The sequence below is a fragment of the Phalacrocorax carbo genome, chromosome 2, assembly GCF_963921805.1.
Source record: "Phalacrocorax carbo chromosome 2, bPhaCar2.1, whole genome shotgun sequence".
In the NCBI taxonomy this organism is placed as follows: domain Eukaryota; kingdom Metazoa; phylum Chordata; class Aves; order Suliformes; family Phalacrocoracidae; genus Phalacrocorax; species Phalacrocorax carbo.
The window spans coordinates 46,731,619-46,757,511 of record NC_087514.1 but is presented as its reverse complement, the minus strand read 5'-3'; the positions used below and the strand labels follow the sequence as shown (position 1 = coordinate 46,757,511).

The 25,893-nt window shown below is 38.9% G+C and overlaps 1 protein-coding gene across 4 annotated transcripts in view; it reads left to right on the top strand.

Moving 5' to 3' along the window:
- SPIDR (scaffold protein involved in DNA repair) overlaps positions 1–25,893 on the top strand; it is a 210,085-nt gene that overhangs the window by 64,674 nt on the left and 119,518 nt on the right. For all 4 annotated transcript variants that reach the window (XM_064442752.1, XM_064442755.1, XM_064442754.1 and 1 more), the window contains exons 7-8: positions 3,787–3,887; positions 17,652–17,871. In XM_064442752.1, the coding sequence (XP_064298822.1) occupies positions 3,787–3,887; positions 17,652–17,871 (321 nt within the window). The remainder of the gene's footprint in view (positions 1–3,786; positions 3,888–17,651; positions 17,872–25,893) is intronic.

The window sequence follows — 25,893 nt, the reverse complement described above, 5'->3', positions numbered from 1 at the left end:
TGCATTAACGATTTGCCAAATGTGCTCAATTTGCTCATATTAAAACATTTTGGGGGCAAGTCTGAAGAGCTGGTCAGTAAAGTATGCATCTCAAATTACAGGTTTTGTTATTTAAATACAGTTTTTCTGTTCCCTTGATTACAGAAATTTTACATTAGTAATCAAAATCTATTTGCCAATTTTATATATATACACACACACCAGATGTTGGGTTCATCACGGAGGACAATTAAATGCATCGTAAGAGCTAGATCTTTGCAAAAGAAGAAACTGAATATCTTTTTCTAAACTTTTTGAAGCGGCTAGTGGTGTAAATAAATACAGACTGCAGAGTAACCAAGACCTGGTACAGTAGAATCCAGTCTCTACCCTTAATGCCACCAACCAACCTTTCATATCTGGCAAAATTCAGCCAGTTTCTGCAGCCTGAAAATCCAAGAAAGCTAGGGGATTTTTTAGAGGCATAATGAGTGGACAGTGAAAAGTGAAAATTATTAATCTCTACCTTGTATTACCAAAATAATAAAAATGTTACTTCCATAGAATAGAGTCTATGCCAAAAAAATGACTGTTAGTCCCAGAAGACCCAGTTAACTACCAAAGACTGAATATAAAAGCTGATTAGGTATTTAACAGTCCACAGATGTGCAATTAGGAATAAAATAATAGTAATTTTAATCATTTAGCTTTTTTTCAAAACATGGAGTTGCTTCTTACACTGAAGCTGGCACCTGTTTAATACCATACTCTGTTTTGTGTAAGCTCTGTGTAACCTGTCTTATCTCTAATCTGCTCAGCCAGGAGTGACTCTGACTTTATACTTCACAGAATCTCACAGTGCATACACAAGTGTTTTCAACCATGTGGGCAGCTGTATGGTATGAGAAAGAATTAGTAGTTTTCAAATGCTGTTGTCATCAAATCTGTTAGAATATAACAGAAAGCACCTTTTCCTTTTTTTTTTTAACGCTTGAGCTAAAAAAGTGGGTTGATCCTCCTAGCAGTGGCTAAATGTCTTTATTTCTACCTTTTAAAAGAAACAAACCATAAACTACCAACTCTGTCTTGCCATGAAAATCCCTTTTGTGCATGGCATGTCCTTGAATTATAATTTCCAATTTCACAATATATGAAACAAACATTATAAAAAAAAATTCCAGTGACCAGCTGAGAACCTCTCATAAATGCATTCTTGGTTATATTTTATATTCTGCAACCAAGCAGATGCAAAATGCTTTATGATTTTTTTCTGTTTATACTATTTTTAACTGCATTTGGAATGTGACTGGAAGGATGATGATCAATAAATATCAATGAATTTTATTAGCACAAAGGGCTGCTAAGGAAAGGTACAGTTTTAATTTTCATGGGGCTTTGTGATAGCTATTATCCTAATACAGACATGGTTAGCAACTTAGTAATGAAGTTATGTCAGTGAGAGCCTCCCTGGTAGGTAGGTGTATGAGGCCTGAAAGAGGAATGGTGTATTACTGTTGTGTGCAATAGCCACGAAAGCAGGAACTTGTTTTCCTTTGTGCTGTAGGGCATTCCTGACATAGGTGACAGAGTAGTGGGCTCACAGAAGAGTAGGAACTGACTGACTGGACACAACCATAGCCCTGTTCGGGGAAAGGGAGGAAAATCAGGCTGTGATCCAGTAATAGCTGCTCTCTTGTGGAAGTACCTTAAGGCTTTCTAACATTATTTGAGCAAAGAAAATACATTTCTTTGACTGTTGTCTGTGAAGGGAATGGAGTAGGGTTTTAGAACACTCCTGTTGAACAGTTTTCTTTCAGCAGAACAAGTTTTTGAGCTACTAGCCGTATTGTGTGTTGCTGTAGTCCAGCCACAGAGTTCAGTTGCACACTCATGCATGCAAGACCTAAGCAAGCAAACTCAAAATGCATTTAACTGCTGCATTTCTGAGCCGAGCTGGCATCTACCCATTCCAGTATGGCTCATGTAGACCTCACAGCCAAACTGAATTACAACTGCATCTGAGAACAGTTCCCTGGCAAGAAGGGAAACTGGGTGGACAGTTTGCTGGAGTTTGGAGAACTGTCTTGCCCACGAAGTGTTGCGGTGCAGTAATGCTTGAGTGCTCAAGCTTTGGGGGAAATGAGGCTGAGCAGAATGTTATCAGCAGAGTAAATTATCCTGTATGAAGTTCTGTGCTGTTGTTGGTACCAAAGCTTCCATTGCACTTCTCTGTATTAGGTTGCCCCTGCGTCTTAAAGTCCACGTTGAAAGCAGGATTAAACAAGGTTGTTAAGCTTATCTGGAAGTTCAGTGGGGCCCAAGATTTCCTAAATATTTTTGTTTATTTTCCTCCTTAATATAGCAGGTTTTATAGCGAGTTAAGTATGGGTTCTTTATTTTGGGGGGGTTGGGGATTTTTTCCTCCTCTGAAAGAGTCTGAGTTTCTCTCTTCCCTGCCTGAACCACACCAGCCATAGAAGAGATGCAGTAATGTAAACTACAGAACTTTTGTGGATCATTCTGGGTCACATGTATTTCAGAGTGTTCATTTGGTAGTCTTTTCTACTAACATGTTTAGCCATGCAATCTAATACTTCTTTTGATAGTTACAATTTTGCAGAATATATCGTTGTTCATTAGAAATTCAGCTGAGACTGCTAACTACCTTCCATATAACCTGTTGACTTGTCTGCAGGTGAAATTGCTTAGTAATTGCTAAGCAAAGAGAGATTTTTACAGCCCACCTGAAATGCTGCTTAGTCCTTTTTTTAGCTCCTTCTTGGTTTCCACAGGTGTGAGTCCTCCCAGTTTCTCATTTGCAGTGTGAGCTTTACCAAGCTATTTGGCTTTTTTTTCCTAAGCCAAAAAATTCTATTCATGTGCACAAATAGTCATAAGGTGGTTGTATGTTATCTCTGTTGATTCCTGAACCAGTTTAACCCAAGGACACATTTCACCTTAGCAGAAATCTTTTTTGATATACTGGATAGTACTTGTTGTGGAAAACCTTACACTATAAGGAAAGAAAGAAGTAGGTTTTTATGCAAATAACTTCTTTGAAGCCAAAGAAAAACACTCAAATTCTCCCATAGTAGTCCTCAGCTCTTTGTAGTAGACCAAAGACAGCTTCCAACACATTTGTCTTTTTGTTCTTGAAGTGAGAAATTATGTCTTCTGGCTTTGAATCCAGTGGTAGGAATTGCTTTAGTGTTACCTTAAATGCATTTGTGCTAGGTGCCACTCCTCTGCTCCTCACCTTGGGAATGCTAAATTAATTCAATCTTGGAGAGTGTTCAGACCACTGAAACTGCACACTTGACCTAGCTTGTGAAATGAATCATAGGGTCAAGTATGGGTAAAAGAATATTTTTGTGATCACTCCTTGCCAACAGACAAACAAATCGGTGAGGAAAAAAAACCCCAACCTGTTATAACTGGTGGTTACACTGGTTTGTTTTGAATTCACAATTGTCTGTAGTATCTATCAGGATACGTGCATAAGTGCAAAGAAAAGTGGTGAACCTTTTGTAAAATGCTGTCGGAGGCAGGACTGAAAACTTGGAGATTTTGGACACCCAGATAGTGTAAATGTTTTATTGTGTGTATTGACCCTAAATGTATGTTTTATTGAGAGTATATCCATTGGAAAATGAAAATTAGGAGAACTAATCTGCAAAATGTAGTTTTACTGTATGTTTCTGTCTCTAAGCATAAAAGCATACAAATTCCATCTGTCCTATGGCTTGTCACTTGGCAAAACTGAATGCTGATTCCTGGCAAAATTGAGCATTCCTTTATTCTCTGCAGGGGCGGGCTAGCTGAGAGGTTATGTCGACTGCAGAACAGAGAAAGATCTGCCATTAGCTTTTGGAGGCATCAATGTATTTCGGATGCTAAAATCCCCTCAGGTAAGAAGCATTATACATATACTGCTGCGTGAAAGTATATAATTACATGTGTGTATATATGGCCCACAGAGGGGTACAACTGAAGTTTATATTCTTCGTGTGTTTTCCCTCACTGACCCTGAGGGTTTAATGCTCTCTTGATTGTCTTCTGAGCTAATACTGCATTTCTGCTAAATACTGTGGTTTATAATGTCTCAGTTATCAAAATGCTTTGAAGGTAAGGGGTGAAGAACTTGTTTTAAATAGCCTCCATCTAGACTTTTCACGACTCCTTGATTTCCAGCATCATGTGTGGAAATGGTGTTTCCAGCAGTTTGTAGGACAATTCAAGGTTTAATTTATGGGTGTGGTTTTCTGGTTCTTGTTGTTTCTTTATAACCACCTTTTCCTCTTTCCTTGTTCATTTTTCTTTGAAGTCAGCTGTATTCACGGATAAGTGCTGAAATTGTGAATGACAGCAAATATGGACAAATAGAACCCAACCATGAAATAAGTGTGGAGCATAACTACAGAGGGCACTTCACTTAAAAAGAAATGCTGGGAGTTATGCAAATTAGTTACAGGTGACTGACAGCACCACCTTTCAGTAGTATTTCTTGAGAAATAATGAATTTGTAAAGTGTCAAAAAAGGGTTAGGGGTTTTTATCAGCTTATGTATGCGTGACTGTAGGCTACAAAATGTCAAGCATTTATTCTGTATTAAGCAGGCTACTTGTTTCTGAGCACATACTAACTTCCATTTATTTTTCAGAAAATCCTCTGGTCTTAATTTGAAAACATGCAGATGAGAGAATCTATCACTTGCCCTGAGAGTTTGTCTTTAATTCTACTCCCAAATTTTTTAAAATGGGTTTTCTTCCAAATCTGAGTTTGTCTGGCTCCAGTTCCCCTCTTTTGTTTCTTGTAAAGCCTTTCTCCATTAGATTAAAGAGCTCTTTAGTATGTGGCATTTTCCCTCTCTGGCACTTGCATAGCAAAATCATGCTGCCTCACAATTTTCATAAACTAAACAGACAGCTCTTTAAGTCTCTCTAAAGCATTTTTACCAGACTTCAAATGATTTGCATGGCTTTCTACTGTACCCTCTCAAACTTTGCAGCATGATCTTAAGAACAAGGACAGCTACTCTGTATGTATTCTTCCAGTTTTAGTCTCATCAAATTCACTGGCCTGATCCAGTTCACTACTCAGCCTCCTGTATCTTCAAGGCCTGTATTAAGCGTTTGAGTCCGGTTTGGCTTTGGTCACAGTGTGATACTGAGACTTCATGTTGAATTGATTCTCCAGCGTAGTATCATAACTTCTGTAGCGGTTGTTTTCTGAGATCCAGTTTCCCACTCTCCAGCTACCATTTGTGTTTCTTCTACCTAAACACAGGGAAGTATTTGTGCTCTATCCAGGTCTGCTTCATTTGAGTATGCCCAGCTAACCATGCAGTCTGTATCATTGTGTATGTCAATCCGGTCCTCTTTTAGCCACAGATTTGCTTGAATCAGTGATATCCACACAGTCTGTTCTTTTTTTTTTTTTTAACTTGTGTTTATGTAATTGATTAAATCATTTAGTAGCATGAGTGTTTACTTTCAAATCCTGCTGGAACTGCTCTTGGTTACGATTTTCTATTGGTAAGAAGCTCTAACTGTAATTCACAAAGATAGTTCTCTGAAATATTCTTTTTTGCATTCCACTTAAAGGGTAGGTTACTGGTAGTGAAAATGGTTGGCTTTTCATAAGAAGGCTGTACAATTTTAAGTCATACCCAAACTGTTGGCTAAAGCTAGTCTCACAGTTTTTCACTGGAGCTTTAGAGAGCTTACATCCCGTGGCCACTTGAATGCTATGTGTGCAAAATGCCACCCACGTGCAATGGCACGTTCTATTTCTGACCTTAATTGCTTACTTATTTTTCCAGTCACTTTTCCTAGATCTGATGTCAAGCTAGCTGGTCTCCAGTCATTGTAGGTCACTTTGTTTGCCCTTCCTGAATACTAGCACAATATCATCATCCTTTCAGTCTTCTGGAATTTCCCCGGTATTTGAAGGCTCACTAGACAGTAACATCAGGGAATCAGAAATGGCTTTAGCCAACTTTTCAGAACTGCTCTGTTGAAAATTATATAGGCATGCTGACTTAAAACAAATCAAGCCTTCTGCATGTTGTTTATCTTCCACCTGAGTTACTAATGGATAGGGGCTACTTCATCATTCTTATGTGATATGAGGACATCCACTTGCTTCTTCTGAAGTATGGAACAGAAACTGATATTGAGTAGGTCTCTTTTTAATAAAATGAAAATTTTTAGTGTTCTCTATAGTAACAGACCTGCAACATTGCTAATATGCTAATATTCTTTTTGTCCAAGCTCCACATGTCATTATAAAACCTTGTGTTTGGCTGCACACCATTTTGTTAGACTAACTTCTAAGATGCAATATTCCATGCTAAACATCTGCCTCTGGCTGAATTCCTTTCTTTGATTATTATTCTTTCTTTCAGAAAATGAGTCAGAATTTGTTAGCATTTTATGAGAAAAGGGCTATGGGAAAATACCTTGCTCTATTCTACAGTACATTTTTAAAATTCTGATGAGTGTTTGCAAGATAATTTAGTTTTGGCAGAAAATGATCCATTTCTGGGATATGCCTTTTGTCATCATGTTGAAAATCTACAAGGACTTGGGCAAGTTAGAAGTCTTTAGGACAAACTACTGTTTCATTTACCCTGTGAGTATTTGCTAAAATTTCTGAAAGATGCTAGGCTGCCATAATTTAGGAATACACATCAACTTCACAACCTAAATTTACTTCCAATTCTCAATCCTTATTCCAAAGCGTGAGGATGATAAAATAATCATTGAAATAGATGTGATAATATTTTGGGGGTATTTTTTCATCTAGGGCAAAATTTGTTTTGGTAGTTTGGTTCTTAGAATGGCCATACTGTTTCGTGTCACCAAAATAAAATTGGTGTTTGGTTTGAAAAATGTCAGTCAGAATGACTGAAATTTTTCTAATGTAACTAGATAACCTTCTAATTCCTTCTCGTCTGGAAATGTGAAGTGTCAGCACAGCAAATGCATACCACTTTATGCTTTCATCTTTTTAAGTTCATACTAAGGGTGTCTCGCTAATCTGAGATTCTTCTTGGATTTTGTTTCCCCTCTGTTTTACCCAGTAATATTTCTAAACCACACTGTTTCCAGGACCGTTTCTGACTTCGGCAACAGAAGTAGAGAAAAGAACTTCTCAAATGACAAACTCCAATGAGTTATCAAAGGAGCCTGAAGATTAATGTGGAGGACTGAAGTAACTTAGTTGCTGGGAGACCTGTCACGTCATTTTGGATATCCCATAGACATGCAGACCAGAATTTAATTGCTAAGGCAAAGGGGAGCAATTTCAGATGAGATCAGTTTGAAGTTGTCCTTCCATTTGAGACGTAAGGAAAAACATTTCCAGAAGTGTGGGCTGTTCCCCCTGTTAGGCATTTCATGGTACAGAATATTAGACCTTTGTTTTGCTCTTGTTTACTTTTATGTTATATCAACATCCATGTTATCAAAAAAAAACCTTGTTCTGGATTTATTTTTTTTAAAATTCCTTTCTGTTTGTTCCCCTGACCCCTTTCTGTAAGTAGCCATTGTGGTTTGGCTGCCTCTTGGTCACTGGGATGAATCACTACTCCAGAAAAGAGCGCCTCCTTTCAGCATGCACTTTCTGGGTTTTATACAGTGCATGGGGGTCTTACTCTTAGCTGATTCACTCTGCAGGGTAGAAGAAATCTTTGTGCTTTCTTCATTTTGACAATTTTTGGGTCAAAATTGAGTTCGGTAGCCTGTCCCTGTGTTGGGATAGGCACTCACTAAGGGTGTGCATTTTTGCAAGGTGATTGGTAATTCCACTTACGTAATGAAGCTAACCATATCAGACAGAGGCCTGAAAGGAGAGAAGACCAAAGCTTGCCCATGCCACACAGTGTTGGTTGGATGCTTGCTGTGGTTTAGTTCTAACAGAGATGGGTGTCAGGCTCTTTGCCACAAATTTAGATATTTTTTTTTTCTTCACAAGATATAAAAGAGAGGCTGAGAAGTACACAGTCCCCATAACAGCAAGTCTCCCCTCAGTTAAGCTGATGGTTTGAGAGTACGATGTGCAAGGGCTTTTAGACCATTTGCAAGCTTTTTTTCTGTGTGCAGCGCTGCAACTTCCCTGTGAAGTTTCCTGTTTGGGCAAAGAGGAGATCTGGGCAGTTGAGAGAGAGGGAAAAAAAACCACAACAAAAACCCAAACCTTTTTCCTGTCAACATCTGCTGGTTATATGGGGATTGCCTGATGCAGAAACAAAAATAAGGCTTTTCTGAGTTACATTCAGACAACTTTCCTATCTATAGGAGAGGACACCAACAATATTTGAAGGAAATTAATGTAGATTCCTTCTGTAACTTCTGAAATTTTACTTTCTGTACATTTTCTTTCCTATTGTTTTTCTTTCCCTTGCAGTTGTTATCAAAGCAGTTCTTTACCTAAAATGCAGAAGCATATTATTTTCTAGCATTTGTAATCTGATATAAGGTATTTGGTATTTGTTGGCCTGAGATTAAGGTTTGGGATTGGATTACAATTGAATTTGGTTAATAAACTGATAATAAGCCCAAACCATTGATGTTTCCTTTCAGATTGCTCCTTCCTCTCAGGGGTAGGTGACCTTCAAGGGGCAACAATTCTTCAGTTTGCTGAGGCAAGTGGAACACACACACGAGGGGAGGAGGGTGAAGCTCTGGAGATGAGGACAGAGTTTCACATGTAACACCACATTTTCAGGAAGGCTGAAAGGCTTACGAAAGAGGACATAAACAATCATTCCCCCCCTTCCAGTGTCAGTGACTAGTTAAGGTGACGGGAGGAAAAGATTTTAGCAGTTTGAATGCCATGAGGCTGGCACAAAAATCCATCTCTGTGGATGAAGAAAACATGGGTAGTCCTTAACAGGATATCCTTTTACCACACAAAATTCTCCTAAAATCACAAAAGTCTGAGCTTTGCTAGTTGTTGCTTATTTTCGTAGTTCTTGATAGTTTGTTTTATTACTTAAGAGTTAATACTTTAAATTAGAGAGATGGCCAGTGGCCAAATTTATGTGGGCTTTTTTTTTTCTGCTACCCAACTGTCTGAACTTATTACACCATTAGGAAGGAAAAAATCAAATGTAAACTTGTCTTTTTCAAACAAGAGTTTTTTGTATTGTTTTTGTTGTCTTATGAGAAACAATAATGGCATGCACAGTCACTTAAAGTAGCTTACATATGTTCGTATAAAGAATGTATAATGTTTAAAGCACAACTAAATTCAGCAGCCTTTTTAAAATGAATATAGATGTGGCAAGAAGCCATCATGCCTTCAAGACTTAGTGTGTTTTTGAGAAAAATCTTTTTGAATGGCTTCAGAAGTTACCAGCCCAGGAAGAATAACAGCATGTATAGATCAGAATAGCAACCAGATGCTTTTGGACAGGCTGTGAATATGTTGGAATCTCTACCTGGTTGTCAGCGTTCACTTTGGATTGCAAGGGTCTGCTTGGTATCTACCTGTTCACTGAGTTTGTTATGCCTGCACCTGCAATCTTTTACATGAGGCAGGAGGAAGAACAATAATGGGATGCCAAGCAGAAGGATGTTTTTCTTCTGATTTATGCCTGTAATTTGACATTTTATACTTTTTACACTTGAGAATGAAAGTAAAACTTTGTGGAGTGAACCAGAAAACATAGGCTTGGCTAACTGCAGATACTACGTGCTGTCCCAGGAGGCTGTCTATTAACTGCAGTTTTGGAACCCAGATTAGACAATTAGACATTAAATGATGTTGGGATGAAATAATGCCTTTGAAAAAAATAACCGAGGGAGGAAAATTCGGAAGTTTGTTGCTAGTTTGCTTTATTAAACAAGGCATAAAGTGGGGTTTTCTTTGTTTACTTTATACTTCGATAATGTGTATCTGATCCATCCCTCAGAACAAAATGCAGAGTTGACTGTCATTCTTAGTGCAGTAACTACTATTCCCAACATCAATTGCACAAAATCCTGTGTACTTCCAGTGGGAAATGTAATTTTATAAAAGTTTTTAGCTTGGATTAGTAGAAATTTGACTTGAGGGTAACACCTGTATTGCTTGTACTTCATATTTCTGAAGAATTTGGCAGTTAAGTAAAGGTATAATTTAACTTCTCAGCCATGTTCTTTAGAAATGTCAACTAACCATGTCAGGCACAGTACAAAAATTGCTTATAAACTGCAGTTCATATATATGATTTGTTTGATAGCTCTTTGAGCAAAAGTAACAGCATTTTTCTTAAAAGCATCTGTCCATCTCTCGTATCATTCAGACATCATTAAGATCAAGAATTTTGCATTGTGACTATTTAGCTGGTAAGAACAAATACAGGTTGTCCTGACTGCCTTTGCACATGCACAAAACAAATATTTGTTAGCAGTTTGTCAAAGATTAACATCACTTCAAGCAATCTTATCTTCCTCCCAGTCCCTTGGGTTTTCTTATGAGTTTGTCTTGTTTTTTCAGAAAGCTCTACTTGTATGAGTATAATTATTTTTTTTTACCGATTTAAAAGGAAGGTGTTGAAGTACTCTTCTTTGTGCCTCTTGCCCTGCTTGTTTGGTTTCTTTCATCCATGTGACTTATGGGGTAAGTCTTGTGGCTGAGGAGTTTCTCTGTTAATTTCATCATTCTTGTTTTGCATGATAGTCCATATGTATATTTACTGGTAGGGGTGTGTGTTCTTTATTACTAGAGACTTTTTACTATCTCGATAATAATAATAATAATGATAATAATTTTTACTCTGCTATTATTCATGCTTGCATATGAGTATTTTTTTTTCCAGATTGCTCAGTGGAGCAGAGCTGTACATTCCAGTTTTCTTCTGTGTTTGTAAGATCTGTTCTGTGTGCTTGTAGTTCACTGTTTTCTGCATTGGTACTGTGGTCTTTATGAATGTCTATTTCTACCTCGAGTATTATTGCTACGTTCAGTTACGTTGAGATGCACATATGTCCTTCAGCCCTGTGGATGAGACGTAGGCCCTCAATATTGCCAGGTTTTTAAATTCTCATGGAAGAATGGAAAATTGAAAAATTCAAGCATACCCACTGTCACAGAGCCAGCCTGCCTTTGGTTTGCTTTTGCTGATGTGGTGGTGGTAGTGGTACTGTTACTTCTCCTGAGTTGATCTGCATGGAGGTGCACTGGCTACCCCAGCTAACATATTCAAATTGTGCAGAACGTGATAGATTACCCTCTGCCCTGGCTTCCTCTTCAGGACCTGGGAGGTGTTGCATACCCCACCTTGTCCTGAAGCACTTTTCCTGACCCAAAGCACTTTTCCTCACCTTGTAGGTCTCACAGGGATGGCTCTGCTGCTGGAGTTCTATCAACTGACTCTAAAGAGGGTTTGTTCCCTTTGAGAGCTTTCCATTTAAGGCTACAGGTGCTCTTTTGAAACACTTGAACAATAACATTTTAGCAAAATTTACCTGAGTGAGGTGAAACTGCGTAGAGTCTTACTGATGTCAACATCTGATGCATTTCCATACATCAGGTCCCAGGGATCTCCTCCCTGCAGTGTGTTCAGCTTCCTGTCACTGTGTAGCAAGAGAAACATAAAATATGCAGTCATATTTCTGTATTTTTCTTCTCATTTGTCTTCCTTGCTGGTAGTGACAGAGTTATTAAAACAAACTTTAGAATTGTATTTCAGGCACTGAAGCCAGAATGTCTAAACATTTTTTTTTAAATTGTGCTCCTCAGTGTTTTTCCTCTTCTTCTCTTCAAACTGCTTTTTGGTTGTTAGGAGTCAAAGCAGACTGGCTTTCTTCCTAGCCTCCCTCCTAGGCTGCCCTCGGCATCGCCAGTGCATCATCTGTGACCATGTACAGTCAGTGTTGATGTGGCTTAAATACATGCATCTGCTGTGAAGCCACTTTGTTAGGTCTGAAGATTAAGGGACTTCACTCTGCCAGTTTTCAAAAGGCTCAAGATCTCAGGGTCCATGATCTCCAAAGGAAGGGGGGAGGGGGGTTTTATTTGTTTTTTGTTTGATTCTTTTTCCTTTTTTCTTTTTTTAACCCTCCTGGAATTCAGAGTAATGCAGAACATCTGCAAAGTACTGCGTCAAAACATGTTTTGATGTCATGGTATATGACATGGTATATGATTGAAGGGCAGCATCACCCTGTGTACTGAAATAATAAACAGAAATGAAAGGAACTAACCAGGGAAACTGATGCATTCAGAGTAAAACTACTTCATCGCCCACGTTCTTGAAATATCTTTTCGGATTTAATTGAGCTACTTCATGTCCAGGTTGCAAATTGGAGTGAGACACCAACATCCCAGAGGTCACCTGGAATTAAATATTAACTATGGCCATAAGAGCAGATCTGCTGGGTGGTCAGCCCAAAAGTTCCTCTAGCTTAGGATCCTGTTTCTGGCAGTGACAAGAGTCAAAATGCCTAGGAAAAATCATAACGCGGCTAATACTTGATGATATTCGCCGAAGTATTCTTCCAACTGTCTTCCAAAGATCTCTGACTCTGTGACTTTCTGAATCAGAACTAATGTCTGTGTTCTTAGTAGTCCTAAATAAATTTTTTTTCTCCTGCCAAGAAGTTACTGGTTGTTTTTCTAAACGCATACATACAATACAGGCCTATTTTGATCACACAATTGTGAAACAGCAGACTTTTTTGGAAATTATGCCCAAGGTCTTTGCCATGTTTGTTCTATTACTACTGTTGCCAAAAAGACCTTTCCCTGTGATTTCAAAGATTCTGCTAACTGTAGCAGTGAGAGGTTGCTGACCCATTTGCCTTGGCTTGGATCAGGATTTCTTCATAGATCTCAGAGGACCCTGAAGATGTGGCTCCTCTGTATGCTGGTGGGGTGGTGCTGAATCTGCCTGTCCAGCCCCTTCATGACAGGGATGCTGGATGGCTTTTGTCAGAGCTTCTTGTTTCTTGGCTGGGAGGTGAGGGAGGTTCTTGTCAATTGTAGAGAGGCTTTACCAGAAATACTCCCCTGCTTAAATGGCTTGTTCCTCCCACCAGTCAGTCTCTCCTGCTGGTTTCACTCATTCTGGACCACTTGTGAGGTCTGGAGGATATAATTTGTTTGATCACGGTCCATCTAGCAATGATGTGTGTCTGTTGCCTTCCAATGGGTGGCACTTACCACAGCAGTGTTCTGCATGTGACCTTTACAGGTGGAAACTAACCCAGTTCATCACTAGTACCTGATTTTTCTTATACTATGGCCCTTCTGTGACCAGCCTTTTGAATCACTAGTTGCTGCAGCACCTAGTTACAGCATGTTGCTGCATGTCTTTGTGAAGGTGGTTTTTTTTTCTTGTGGAAAGTTCTGTTAGAAGTAAGAGAGCATTACAGGCCCTGGTGGCTGATTTCCCCTCCTTTTAAATGGTGCTCTTTAGAGGAGACATCCTAAATACCTCTTCAAAATTCACACTCAACCATTCTTATCAGTGCCTTTCTATCTCTCTTCATGGCACCACAAATCTTGTGTATCAGGGATTGAATTTATACTTCATGACCCTGGGATGAATAAGCTCTTGGTTTATATTCACAGGGCCAGATCTTTCAAATGATCCTTGAGCCTGTGTCAGTGGATGTTTTCTCTGACTTTCCAGCTGACTCTGTGTGAAGGCTACAAGAGGCGTGCTGGAAGGGGCAGCTGTCCTTGCTAGGCTATGTTCTAGGACCACCGAGCTGCAGCTGCCCTCTGTCACCAGTAGCTCAGAGTGCCCAGGCCTTTGCTGAGAAACGTACCTATGCCTGATACTGATCAGGCAGCTCTCTGTTTTCAGTCTTTATCTCCCTCAAGCATTGCACTGTTGCAGAGATATCTGGCACCAAAAAAGAGCTTTGTTAAGCAGTCCTCAAGCTGCTGCTTGGGTGGAAGATTTCTAAACACGTCCAGGTGGCTGTATGCTCACTCTCTGTGAGTGTGCATGTGGACTTGTCTTTCAATGGGAGAAGAAAGGTTACTTTCAAGGAAGTAAAATGAAGTCCATAGGTTCCTGCAGTTCTTATACCTTCCCTCTTTCTCAGGGTCCCTCCACTATATAGCGTTATACCTAGAGTTGGTGGCTGAAAGATAATACTAGGTGTGCTCTGACCCATGCTTTCATTACCGTAACATGGTGCCTATCCATTGTGGACATTGAGGCTCAAAAAGGATGAAAGAGAGTCTGACCAAGAGTTGTATAATGTATGTATGCTTATGGTATCAAATGTGCCTGTGGACCACGCACCTTGAACAGCTGGTATCTCTGTTCAGGGACTTCATCTTGCCTGTCCTTCCTGTGTGCTGAAGGAGCTTCTCCAGGACAGGCCAGCCTTGGCACCATAGGGGAAAAAGTGACTGTATAGTGTTTGAAACTGGCTTAATCCAGCCTGGCTGGGCTGTCACTGAAAAGAACCATCCTCCCTCAGTCCCTTCCTGCCCACCTCCCTCCTTTCCATCACTTGTTCCTTCCTTTCCCTAGTATCTGCTCATGTGCTTTGGTGGCTTTGCAATATAGCTGGATTAGCTCATTGATTTTGTTAAAAACCAACCCTGAAGAAAGAAATTCATGAATGCTCTAGATAGCAGAATGGGAAATGAAGGAATATGCAGTGTAGGAATAGGCAGGACTGCAATGCAGTTATTGCTTGCGCCTTTTAAAATACATATTATTGTAAGGTATTCTTCCTTTTTTGAGATTGCTAGGTATTGCCATGAAACCTGCACATCTCCAGGTTTGAATTTCTTGGGCTGTAATCCTGCTTTGCAGGTGAAATTAAGTAAATGAGGACTTCAGCAAGCAAGCGAGAACTTCTGTGAATTATCCAAGGGTGAAAGAGAACATCGCAGAACCTTAAAGTAAGCTTTTCACATGGATGAACAAACAAGTAAACTTCTCTGGAAGCTGTAGAAATTGCAGTGATCCAGCCCATCTCCTCACCCGCAAATTCTCCCTTCAGTGTGCAGCCACATATGTTTGATTTATTTTTGATTGACATAACAATACAAGAGCCAAATGAGTTAAAAACGAAGCTACGTTCTGAACTTGGGTGTTTCATCACATGCCAGGAATCCAAAGTGCTTTGCCATGTTGTTCCAGAGAGTGTTCTATCAACAGTAATAATAAATTCTGAGTAATTAAATTAAACTATCTCTGTGCATCTAAATAAACAAATAAGATTGTGGTTCTGTAGAATAAGCGTGTGTGCCAAGTGTGAGACTTGGCTAATTGTTGAAATCGTGCTGCTTTTAATGTAGAAGCATTCAGCTTCATTTAGTATCAGCTCCCAGTGTTTGCACCAACTCTAAGGCTAGCTTGCAAGAGAGACTGGTACCTTGGTAGGGTTTTTTCCTCCAATGTCTTTTAGAAGCTTTCATATAGATAGATTTCTGGATTTACCTACTATTTTTAACTGCTTTATAGTCAGAGGTATTTAAAAGAAAAATGTTATTAAATTGTCATTCATGTCTTCAAGCTGCTTTATCACCTGAGTAACATATACGCTGCTGACCAGTAAGAATTGTCATAAAATTCTGCACATAAGAAACACTCGGAAGTAGCTCATAAGTGATGAACAGTCTCTCTCACAAGCTGTCTTAATACTTTTTTTTTTCTTTTTAATAAACTGTTGGTGTGTTTCAAAATTGAAGTTGATTTTTTTGTGACTTGGTTTTAAAAGTGGATGAAAATGCAAATTGTGCAGTATGTCTAGAGGGGAGAGGTAAATGCTCAGTTACTTTGAAGGATGAGAATTTTTGTGGTTGGGAGAATTTGTTTATGCGTGCCAGATGACTTGGGGTTGTCAGAGGACCACAACTGCAGCTAGTCAGGCAAAACAGAATTCAAGTGTGAACATTCTAAGTCCTTGCCTTTAGGCGTAGAAAACTAGTCCGTGCTCACACTTAGCAGGGGTTTGCACATAAGCAGACCTTAACACAGCGTAGTGAGTATTTGGAGTGGCATTGCAATCTTACAGCTTTCTGTGAGAAGCTGACAGCAGTGAGGAGAGTAGTGGTGGCAACCATCTCTATTCATCAGCCAGTCTCAAAGGGCTTGGCAGAAAGGATCGATTCTCTTACTCCAGCTTCTCAGATCTGGAAAAGGAGGTTGAGCTGTATAGGATTGGACAGAAGTAGCTTATGTACATCACATGGGGGACTTTCTGGTGGAACCCTTTATCCTGCTGGAAAATACCAGTTCATGGGAAACAGAACGCTTTGCAGAAGCATGTTGCGTGTGATGAAAATTTGGTTCACATAAAAGTGGTTTTCAGAACATTTCAGTTTTATATTTCAAAATTACTTTATTTCAGATTCAGTATAAAATGTAATAAAGACTGTGGAATACAAAACAGGGACAAAATATTTTCCTTTTTTTGTAGAATTGAACTTTATTTAATAAACCTGAAAGGTTTTAGGGCCCAGTTTCTTTGGTTTGGGTTTCTTGAGGGTTGGGTTAATTTTTTTTTTTTTGAAGTTTCTCATAAACTGAAACTAAAATATTTTGATTTATTTTCCAAAGGAAAGGCATTCACAATTGTGAAATGAGCCTTAAAATAAACAAACAAAGAACTAGTACAGCTCTGCCATTAAGTTCCAGTACCACGTTCACAGTTAGTCCCCTGCTTCTTCTTTGCTGTGGGAAGGCAATAATTTATATCAGCTGTTTTTCTGGGGATGCTGTGTTTTTCCCAGTGCAACTTGTGAATCAAAATGGGTAGAACTGGGGCTCTGCTACCCCAGTCCTCTGGCATCCTGTCTTACCCCTCTAACTCCTCATAGCATTTGCTAAGTGGGTAACAATAACTGCTCCCTCAGTGACCAGAGTGCAAATCTGAGCAGGGCTAGGTGAGAAAGAGAATAAATCTTATGTAATCTTACAGTACAGATGCAGGTCTGTCTGAGTAGCTGCTGCCCTGCGCTGACTGCAAAGGGAGATGGAAGTGATTTCGCTTCAGTGTGGAGTTGTTTCTTGTTCAGTGTAGAAAAAAGTGCTTAGATAGAATGGAACAGTGGGGATGCTGGTATCTGTTCATGTTGCTTTAAAACAAGAGCCATCTGTATCCTGATTGTCTACTGATAAAATGGATGATCAGTTTTGCAGTAATTACTTTTAGGTAGTACATCTATCTTTCTCCCTTTTTTTCCACATTCATCTCTAAATGTGAATCAACAGCTTTTAGATGCTTTGTACCTAACAGGTACTCTTCTAACTTGGACCCTGACAACTGTTGCTTTGCAAAAGGTTAAGGAAGGAAAGCACAGCTTCACTTTTAACACAGTGTGATTATTCTGTCTTTAAATAAATGTATTTTGTGCAGTATCTAATTAAAAAAAAAAGATTGAACAAAGTGAATGAGTTGCAAGAAGAAAAAGTTCAAACGTGGTGGGAGAGGGCTTCTTGTAAGGAGTCTGTGATTTCATTGATGTTTGGAAGAAGTGCAGGCAGGCCTTTGTCTCCACAGTTAATAGTATCTATAAAGAAATTAAAAATGACCAGAAAACCTTAACATAAGTCTTTTGGTGGGACAACTTATTCTACTCATATGTGGATTTTTTGCAGTGAGATGGATCTGCAGAGAGCAGAGGGATGCAAGTCTTCAGAGTGTGAGAATGTCTTTCTCCTTATCCAGACTTTGCATTTTTATTTTTCATTTTAATTTACTTTCCAGATAAATCTGGTGTCTTAATTGTGAAGATCTTAGAAATGTTTGAGGAGTGTACAATACAAGTTGCCATCTGCCAGCAGCTGGAACAGTCTCCTGCTATACTTTCATCTGAGGATGCTGTCATCAGTGCAGGAGAACCAATACTCAAAGTCCTCTTTGCGAGAGAGACAGCAGCTCACCTGAAGAGCAGGCCACAGGATGTCATCCATATCCACCCTCCATGGTGAGTAGGGAGACCTGGCCACACTTGCTGTAGCACTGGAGAACAAAGTGGGGCTGGTAGAATGCTGGCTGCATTGTTGTAGAAAGGGCCTTGAGGGTCAAGGGGGGAGCAGGGCGCTCTTGTGGTCATCTGTCTCTGGCAGCTGGAGAGAGACTGACAGATACCTTAAAGATAGCTCAGATAACAACGAAATGTGTATCATAATGCCTCCAGTGTTGCTCAGGGCTTCGGTTTTGTTTTCACTTAATATTTTCATGTTTAGGGCAATGGAAAGTTCTGAGCAATGTCTTATCAATGATAAGGCTAATAAAGTGCATACTTTCTGGTAGCAAAGTAGTTCAGGAATGCTCATCTGTTGCTGTGAGTATGGGCATAATGTTTCAGCAGAAAAGTCTGTATTAACTGTATAGCATTCAGCAAAAACAACATGCAGCTAAAAAATGGGGGGGGGAGAAATGAGAGATTCACGCTATTCGCAATGAATTGGTAGACACCTTTTTGGTAGCTCCACATTGCTGCTGCCACCACTGTCTTCAGTTCCCCAAATCCCTCTTCAGCACAACCCTTTCTGGAATTCTTCAAAATGTTTGGTCTACATTTGTGATTTTTTTTCTGAATTGGATTACTTTTCTTGATTTTAAGGGGTAGTGTAAAGTGATGTGATTTCCACTAAAGCAGCTACTTGTTGGTGGCTGTAGGTTGGAAGGTCTACTCTCCATAAAAATTCAAGACAACTTTGAAGTGAGCTATATTACTTCGTTTTTCACTATTCTCCATCCGAATTATAAAAGAGGAAATATTTTTCTTCTTACATATTTCAGCATTCATTATCTGAGTTTTAGTCTCCAGCTGCAGTAGAATTCTGCCTCTAGTGTTTGACCATATCCTTTTGCAAAGGTCCATGTCTGGTTTTTATCTTCACAGATAGCTGCAAATCTTCTTGGGGTTCCCCAATTTGTAATCTTTCACTTCTAGAATGTTGTTTACCTTTTTTTGGAGGTGATTCAAAAATTAAGGGAAGATACTTAATCTGTGGTTTATTATGGCTATAGATAAAACTATTGATAGTTTAGATGTAAATAGATTGGTAGCTAAGGGAAATACAGTTGAATATTAATTAATTCCTAGTCTGATATGAAATAAGTCAGCAGGTTTGGTTTTTTTAGCTTCCTCCCACCCCTAAGGTACTAATGTTTGTTCTTGTTTATCTTTTCCTTCAACAAGCTTCTTTTCATGCTTTACATTTGCTTTTGTTTCTTCTGTTTTCTTCTTGTTTCTCTCTCCTACAAACTTCCATCCTAATTCCATTTTTCTCTTCAGATTTCCTCTGTTGTTTTTAAACCACGAGGCATTGTATTTTTAGTCCTGTGTCTTTCTGTATAGACCTTAACTTAGGCAAAGATTTTTGTACCAGCGAGGCCTTTTTAGTTAGGGTGTGATTCAACTTTTTTTCCCCTCCTTTTTTCTTTTCCTGAACGTTTACTGTCAGTATGCTTAGCATGTGTAAGTCCCAGACTGCTCCAACTTGTTCCATGTCTGCTCTGGGAAGATGTAACTCTGCACTGATATAATCCTTTCCAGGCTACAAGTGTCTGTAACTGTACTAGTAGTAGCCTTCTCATTTGTTTAAATTCGAAGACGTTCTGGACAGAAAACTTATTCCTATATATGTGTAAACTAAGATTTCTTGAGAAAACTTCATAGCTGTCTATCTTGAAATATCCCTTTTTATTTGCTTTTGGTTTTAATTTTAGTAGGATGCCCTTTTCATGTAAGCAAAGGTTATTTCATAAAACCAGAATGTTTGGGTAGGGGGTATGTCTGCATTGTCAGAGCTACTCTCCTTACCTCTGTGGCTCTCAAGGCACCTTATAAAGACATTAGCTAATAGCGGCAAAACTGCATTATATCTCATCTCTAGTCCTATTTTCTATCATTTTGGGAATTATCTTAAAGTCAGTTGTCTCTTTGTTTACCCAACTAGCAGTCAAAAGAAGCTGGGCTGGATACTGTTAAACTAAATCTACTAGAGGCGGGGCAGGGGGAGGATGAAGGATGTTTTTGTTTTAGATTATTATTTGGCACTTTTAGTTTACATTAATTGGAAATTGGACTTGTACACTTAATGGAAGTTTCCTCTATCACATTTCCAAGCTTCTATTCTGTTAAACTCTTACTTGAGAGCTCTGAATGCTGAAATGAGTTTCTGTTACTCTGCATTGAATTTGTACTTCTGTTGTTAAAAAAAAATACTGTTTTTAGCTGTGTTAAAATGCTTTCCTGTCGATTCAAGTGTGTGACTAGTGTAAAACCAAATTAATAAATCTCACCCTGACATGGTGAAATAAGCATATTTATGTATCTTACTGATATCACCAGTCAGAAGTAAAAAGGAACAAAAAAAGAAGTGCAAGGGGAGACAATCCTTGAATGATCTGCATGTACTTGGGACACACAGCACACTGTGCATCATTGTCCTGTATTTTGAGACACTTGTATGGTAAGGCAGAATGGGATGAGATGGGGTGATTTATAAGTGGGCTGCTTCTGCTGCTGTAAAGTAACGTCCTGAGAGTAGAATTTGCCGATATATTTAAAGCAACAACTCAGAGTTATGTTTGGGCTTTGCTCTCTGACAGGCAAAGTAGTCAGAGTGAGTAGGTAAGATGCAGACACACAGGCTGCTGGCTTCCACATGTGACTATTCGTGAGCAAAATTTGAATGCATCATTTTGGAGCCTTTGTAAAATTAGACTTTGCTTTTGTAACTGTATTTGTATGTGTTGTGAACTCAGTGCACAGCTTGGTATGTGGAACGTCTCTGGCAGTAGACTTGCAGAAATACTTTGGGAAGCAGTGTTTAGAGAGTTGTTGACATATTTGTTGGTACTTGTTTGCATACAGAATCCTGTTATACTTCAGCACTGGAATACAAGTAATTTAATTTAAAAAACAAAATATTGACAAGAGGACAATAAGGCCAGGTGGATAAGAATCTTATCCACCTGGACATTGCTCATGAGAGTGGTTCCACTGACTTTCAGAGGAGCTTTGAGTCAGAGTAAGAATTTGCAGGACTGAGCCCTGATTTCCATTATAACCGAGTATGGATTTCTTCTGTCCTCGTGTCTTAAGGTATATATTTACAGTCTTGAATGAAAGGGACTTCATGTGAGAATTGTCACTTGCTATAGGGAAAGCAACCCCGATAACATTTATTAGCATTTTGAAGCCAGCATGTCTGGTGGAGGAAAGAGCTCAGCTGCCTGGCCTCTGAGCCGTCTGATGGGAGCCTGCTCTGATCTTGAGGCTATATAGAGGTATTATTGCAGTGTTGTATCTAAATAAAGCCTATTACCTTGGACACATCACATGAAAACAGTTTCATGTTTTGGGCTGGAGCTGGTTTGTGTCTGGCCAGCTGGGAACACAACAGGCAAAAGAACTCAGCCCTGCCTGCCCCTGCCTGCGTAGGCTTGCCTTTGGTTGTCTTTGCAGTACCTGAGCAACTTCTTGGATGAAGATTTTAAAAGAACACCTCATAATTTTTACAAACTGAATCTGAATCATTAAGTGTTTTTAACAGCTGAAAAGGAAAAGCTTATTACTGAGTGTAATTAAATCGATTACTAAGTCTTTATTCACTTAGCAGAATACATACCCAGCAAAAAGTGAAGGCTGCTTGATACTGCAAAGACATGAGAGAATGGGAACAAAGGCTTCCTGGTTCCACTGGTGGTGATTTTATGGCTTCAACCTACCTGGGTTTGTTTGTTTGTTTGTTTGTTTAATTGTAAAAATAATAGAAATAATTTGCCATACCTGACACAAAGTGGCAAGAGTTGATGTTTTCAGAGGCTTCACGATTCATTTTTTTCTGCTGACAGCAGGGCTTGAGGATAGACAGTTTCCTTCAGATAATCCTGTCTCTTGCTCGTAGATATGCCTACTGTTGAATATTCAAGATAAATTAACCTGAAGAAAATGCTGCAGATCAGAATTCTTCTCCTTGCCATTCAATTTAACAACTTTGAAATGTTTTTCATGTGTTTCTGAAGTTCAACTAGTAGAAGTATGTTGTTATTACTACAGTTGTTAGCAATAGCAATATAGACCTTAGATTGTATTTGATTTGGACAGGCTCAGAGATCGATCCATACCTGCTGAATGTGATGGTCTTGTATGAAGCCTCTAGTTTAGAAGGTTCACATGCTGCTGATAACTGGGAGGCTGGGATGGTATGAAGGGGACAGAAGCACTTTGTGTTCTGTCCCTACATTGCCTGTAAACACTGGCCATTATGCACTGCAGAAGACTGGCTGGCTTAAAAAAAAAAAAAGTTTATTTTAGGAACTCAGTATGCTAAGTATATAAAACACTTAACTCTGTGACATCAACAAGCAACTTCAAAGTTGTTCTTTAGCTTTTCTTAACCTATGAAACTACAGGGGATCATAATTACTCAGCTTTGAAAGTGTTCCAGTGCCTGGTGAAAGTGTTTAATGTGGACTTCTCATTACTAGTTGCATTGTACTAGATTCAGTCTCTCCTCAATGAAGGAGGTTTAGAAGAGCGTGAATTATTTACTGCCCAGAAGAGCTCATACAAAACTTTGCTGCAGATCAGCTGACGTACAGTGATGAAACCTTGAATCTCAAGTCCTTTAAGGTGGGCCAATGATAGAAGTTGCTTGTAGAAGTATGCAGGCAGGGTCTGAACAAGATTCTGTATGGGAAGCAACCTAGCTCTGTGGACTTAGATATTCTTCTACTTTAGAATTATCCTGGATATGCTGTAGGCTGTTTTGTTGGCTCAACAACAGATTTTCCGATAAATGGATAAGTTACTGTGATTTTTGCGGTCCCTTACTTAATACACTGTCTTACATTGCATGGTCTTACATAAGAGTACCAACACAGGGACCTAACACAAAATAGGTGTTTTGAACTAGTGTGACTGGTGTTAAAGATGGTTTGATTTCCATTTGATGAAGGTAGAGACCTTTTATTACTGTTACTCTCACCAGTCAAGGGAAGCATTTAAGAACATTGTTACAGAATACCTCCCTATCACAAGAAAGATCGTGTGAAAGTAGGATGTTGGGCTTCATATATTAATGAAATGCAGAAATGACCCACTGCTGCTCTGTAGAAGGAAAGCATCTACATCCTTCAAAATTTTCTCGTTCCATAAATGTAAAATGCAAATACAAATTAAAGACATGTATGGAACATCTTTTGCATAAATTCAGTTTCTCTGCTTACTCCACAGAGAGGCAGCTTCTTCGAATACTTGACTGATCAGTTGGACAAAATTGATCTATGTTCTCCGTCTTTCTTTGATGAAATCTAAACATTTATAAATATATATATGTACACATATAAATATTCAAATGGCAGGGGGGTGGGGGGAAGATCACCAGTCAGATCCTTCCTATCAGAAAGATGTTAGCTCTGACTTTACATTCTTTCTTTGAAGATGTCACAATAGCAGAGTGGGAGAACCCTGATAAGAGGGACAAGGCTCACTCAGAAGATAAAATTCTACAAAACTGGAGAGCTGTAAAGCCAGTGTGGGCACTATTTCTAAAGTACATATGGGAATGGCCTTGGAGCCAAAGATCAGATCATATCATCTGCTTGGAACTGTTTCTCAGAGATCATGCAGTTGTGAAAATTGAAGCTCCTTTCAGAATAAGGTGAAGCAGCTGCAGGTTTCTTGCAAGTGTTTATATTTTTTTTTTGGTAGGATATACCTTTCCTAGTGCAATCACTTCAAAAGAGATGAGTTGTCCTTTGAGAATAGGAGTACATACATTTTTGTGAACTGAAACTTGTCGCTAACAAGCTTTTAATATAATTTCTTCAATACTTCTGTTGCTTTATCCATTTTGACAGAGTAGTCCTTAGGATTTTACTAATTTTTCTACTTTTAAAAATAAATTTGATTTTTTGTCCATTCCCTCCTGTAAAGGGAGAAAGTTGTATCTGTAGATCTGGTCAGGTATATCTTATTTTCTGTGTCTAGAACTAGAGACATTCAGCCATTAGTAGTCCTTGTGTTTGTTCAGCTTGCATGTAGAAAATCGAAATAACACCATTTCTTAGTAATCAAATCAATGAATAATTATGTTCCTTCATAGATGGATGACATAATTGGAAAAATAGAGAGCTTTGATTCCAAGAGGCGAACAAGTCATTTATGACATTTCTGTGATTTGTCACAACCGCCTGAAGCAACAGATACCTGGTATTTCGGATATGGGTTATGTCTAATAAGCAGAGTAACACGATCACACTTTTACAGTGAGATAGACTTGTTATGACTATAACCTTTTATAACTATGATACAGATAGATGTATTATATGCATGTCATACATAAAATATTAGTATCCTGAAAAACAAAGGTGAAAGACTGCTCTCTGTGAAAGCGGTTTTCCATAGAGAAAAGAATGGAAACACATTTGGGGAAGATGGGAGTCTCAAGATAGTAAATCCAGAGTTCCGTAGAAGATTAAAACTGGATGTTTAAAAATGAATGTCAGTCTCAGGGCTAATAGCTGATGGTATCGTGACACACTGAAAAGGGGGACTTTCTACTGTATCGTACCAATGAAGTTCTGGGTTTTGTTTATATGTTTGTTTGCTTTCGGCCAAATCAGAGGGGTCAGAAGCAAGTGGTGTGTTTGTGAAGCAGCAGCTTGGCTTTTAGATCAAGGTTGAAATGCATTATTGTCAGCACAAAAACCTCCAGCAGGGGTAGAATACGTCTCTGTGTCGAGATGGATGTCTGAACTGGTTGCATGCAGTCAGCTGTTCTGCTCCTGGCTCATGCGAGCAGTGAGGGCTACCCAGGCAGCCTGCACTGAGCTCGCCTAGAAGGAGCATTGTATGTTGTTCTCAGGAGGTAATTCTGTGCTCCAGAGGGAGCCTCCACCAGTATGACTTTCTTCAATGTGGGCCGTTTCACTTGCAAGAATCAAGGAGGTGTAGAAAAGAGGCAGTGAATGTAAATAGCCTGGTTTATGCTGGGGTGGTGGTTTTCTACATATTTGTTAAATGCTAGATACTGTCCAACATTGATCCTACTGGAATGATTGTAGCATCCAGTGAATGTGGGAAATCTTAATCACCTCACTGTGGTGCTTATGTGTGGAGGAATTAGCATACATTTGAGTCCATGGTTTTCAGGAACAGAAAAGAAAAATTATGTTTTTAGACATCCATTCCTTACAGTCAGTGGTGCTGTTTACATCTGAGCTCTTAAGTTACTGGAAAAAATATTCAGTGAGAATTAAAATGTCCTATCCTAATAATCACAAAATATTCTTATCCTGAAAATCTAATAATGTGTACTATTTTTTTTTTAATGAAAGGTCTGTACTTGAAACTTTCCAGCTTTTATAAGTGAGGAAATTCCAAGCATTTTGTAGTGACAGATACTGTTAGTGGGTAGTTGTCCACTGACGTCAAAAACAGAGGATGGTGAACAGCTTTGTTCAAGTCAACGAAAAATGTACGGTCTTGGATAAACTCTGTGTTAGCAACGGAGCTATCAATGATATACGAGCAGCTTCACATGAGTTCCCATGTGCATTCAATCCAATGCTAAATTCCAGATCTTGTTTAATGAACAACTGATGGAGCCAAGACCTGGCACTGCACAAAATCCTGCAGTCTGCTTTATCCAGTCATGAAGGAAAAACAAGCTAAATAAGTTCAGATGAACAAGTTCGGAATTACTGCAGGGTTATTAAAAAGTTGTGATTTGTATTCCTCTGCTAATGTTTATGACTAACACATTTGGGACGTGTAAAACAATACTTAATTTGTAAAAAGACTTTGTGCCAAAATTCCTGCAGTAGTTTAACCACTAAAGAGCAAGTTTTGACTATGTGGATGGGTTTGTTTAAATGTTTAAGATTATCAGTAATCAGCTAATCTTTTTTTAAAATTTACATTTTGAAAAATTATTATTTCTTCTTATTGGATTGCTGTTCAGCACTTTCACTTTGTGAAATA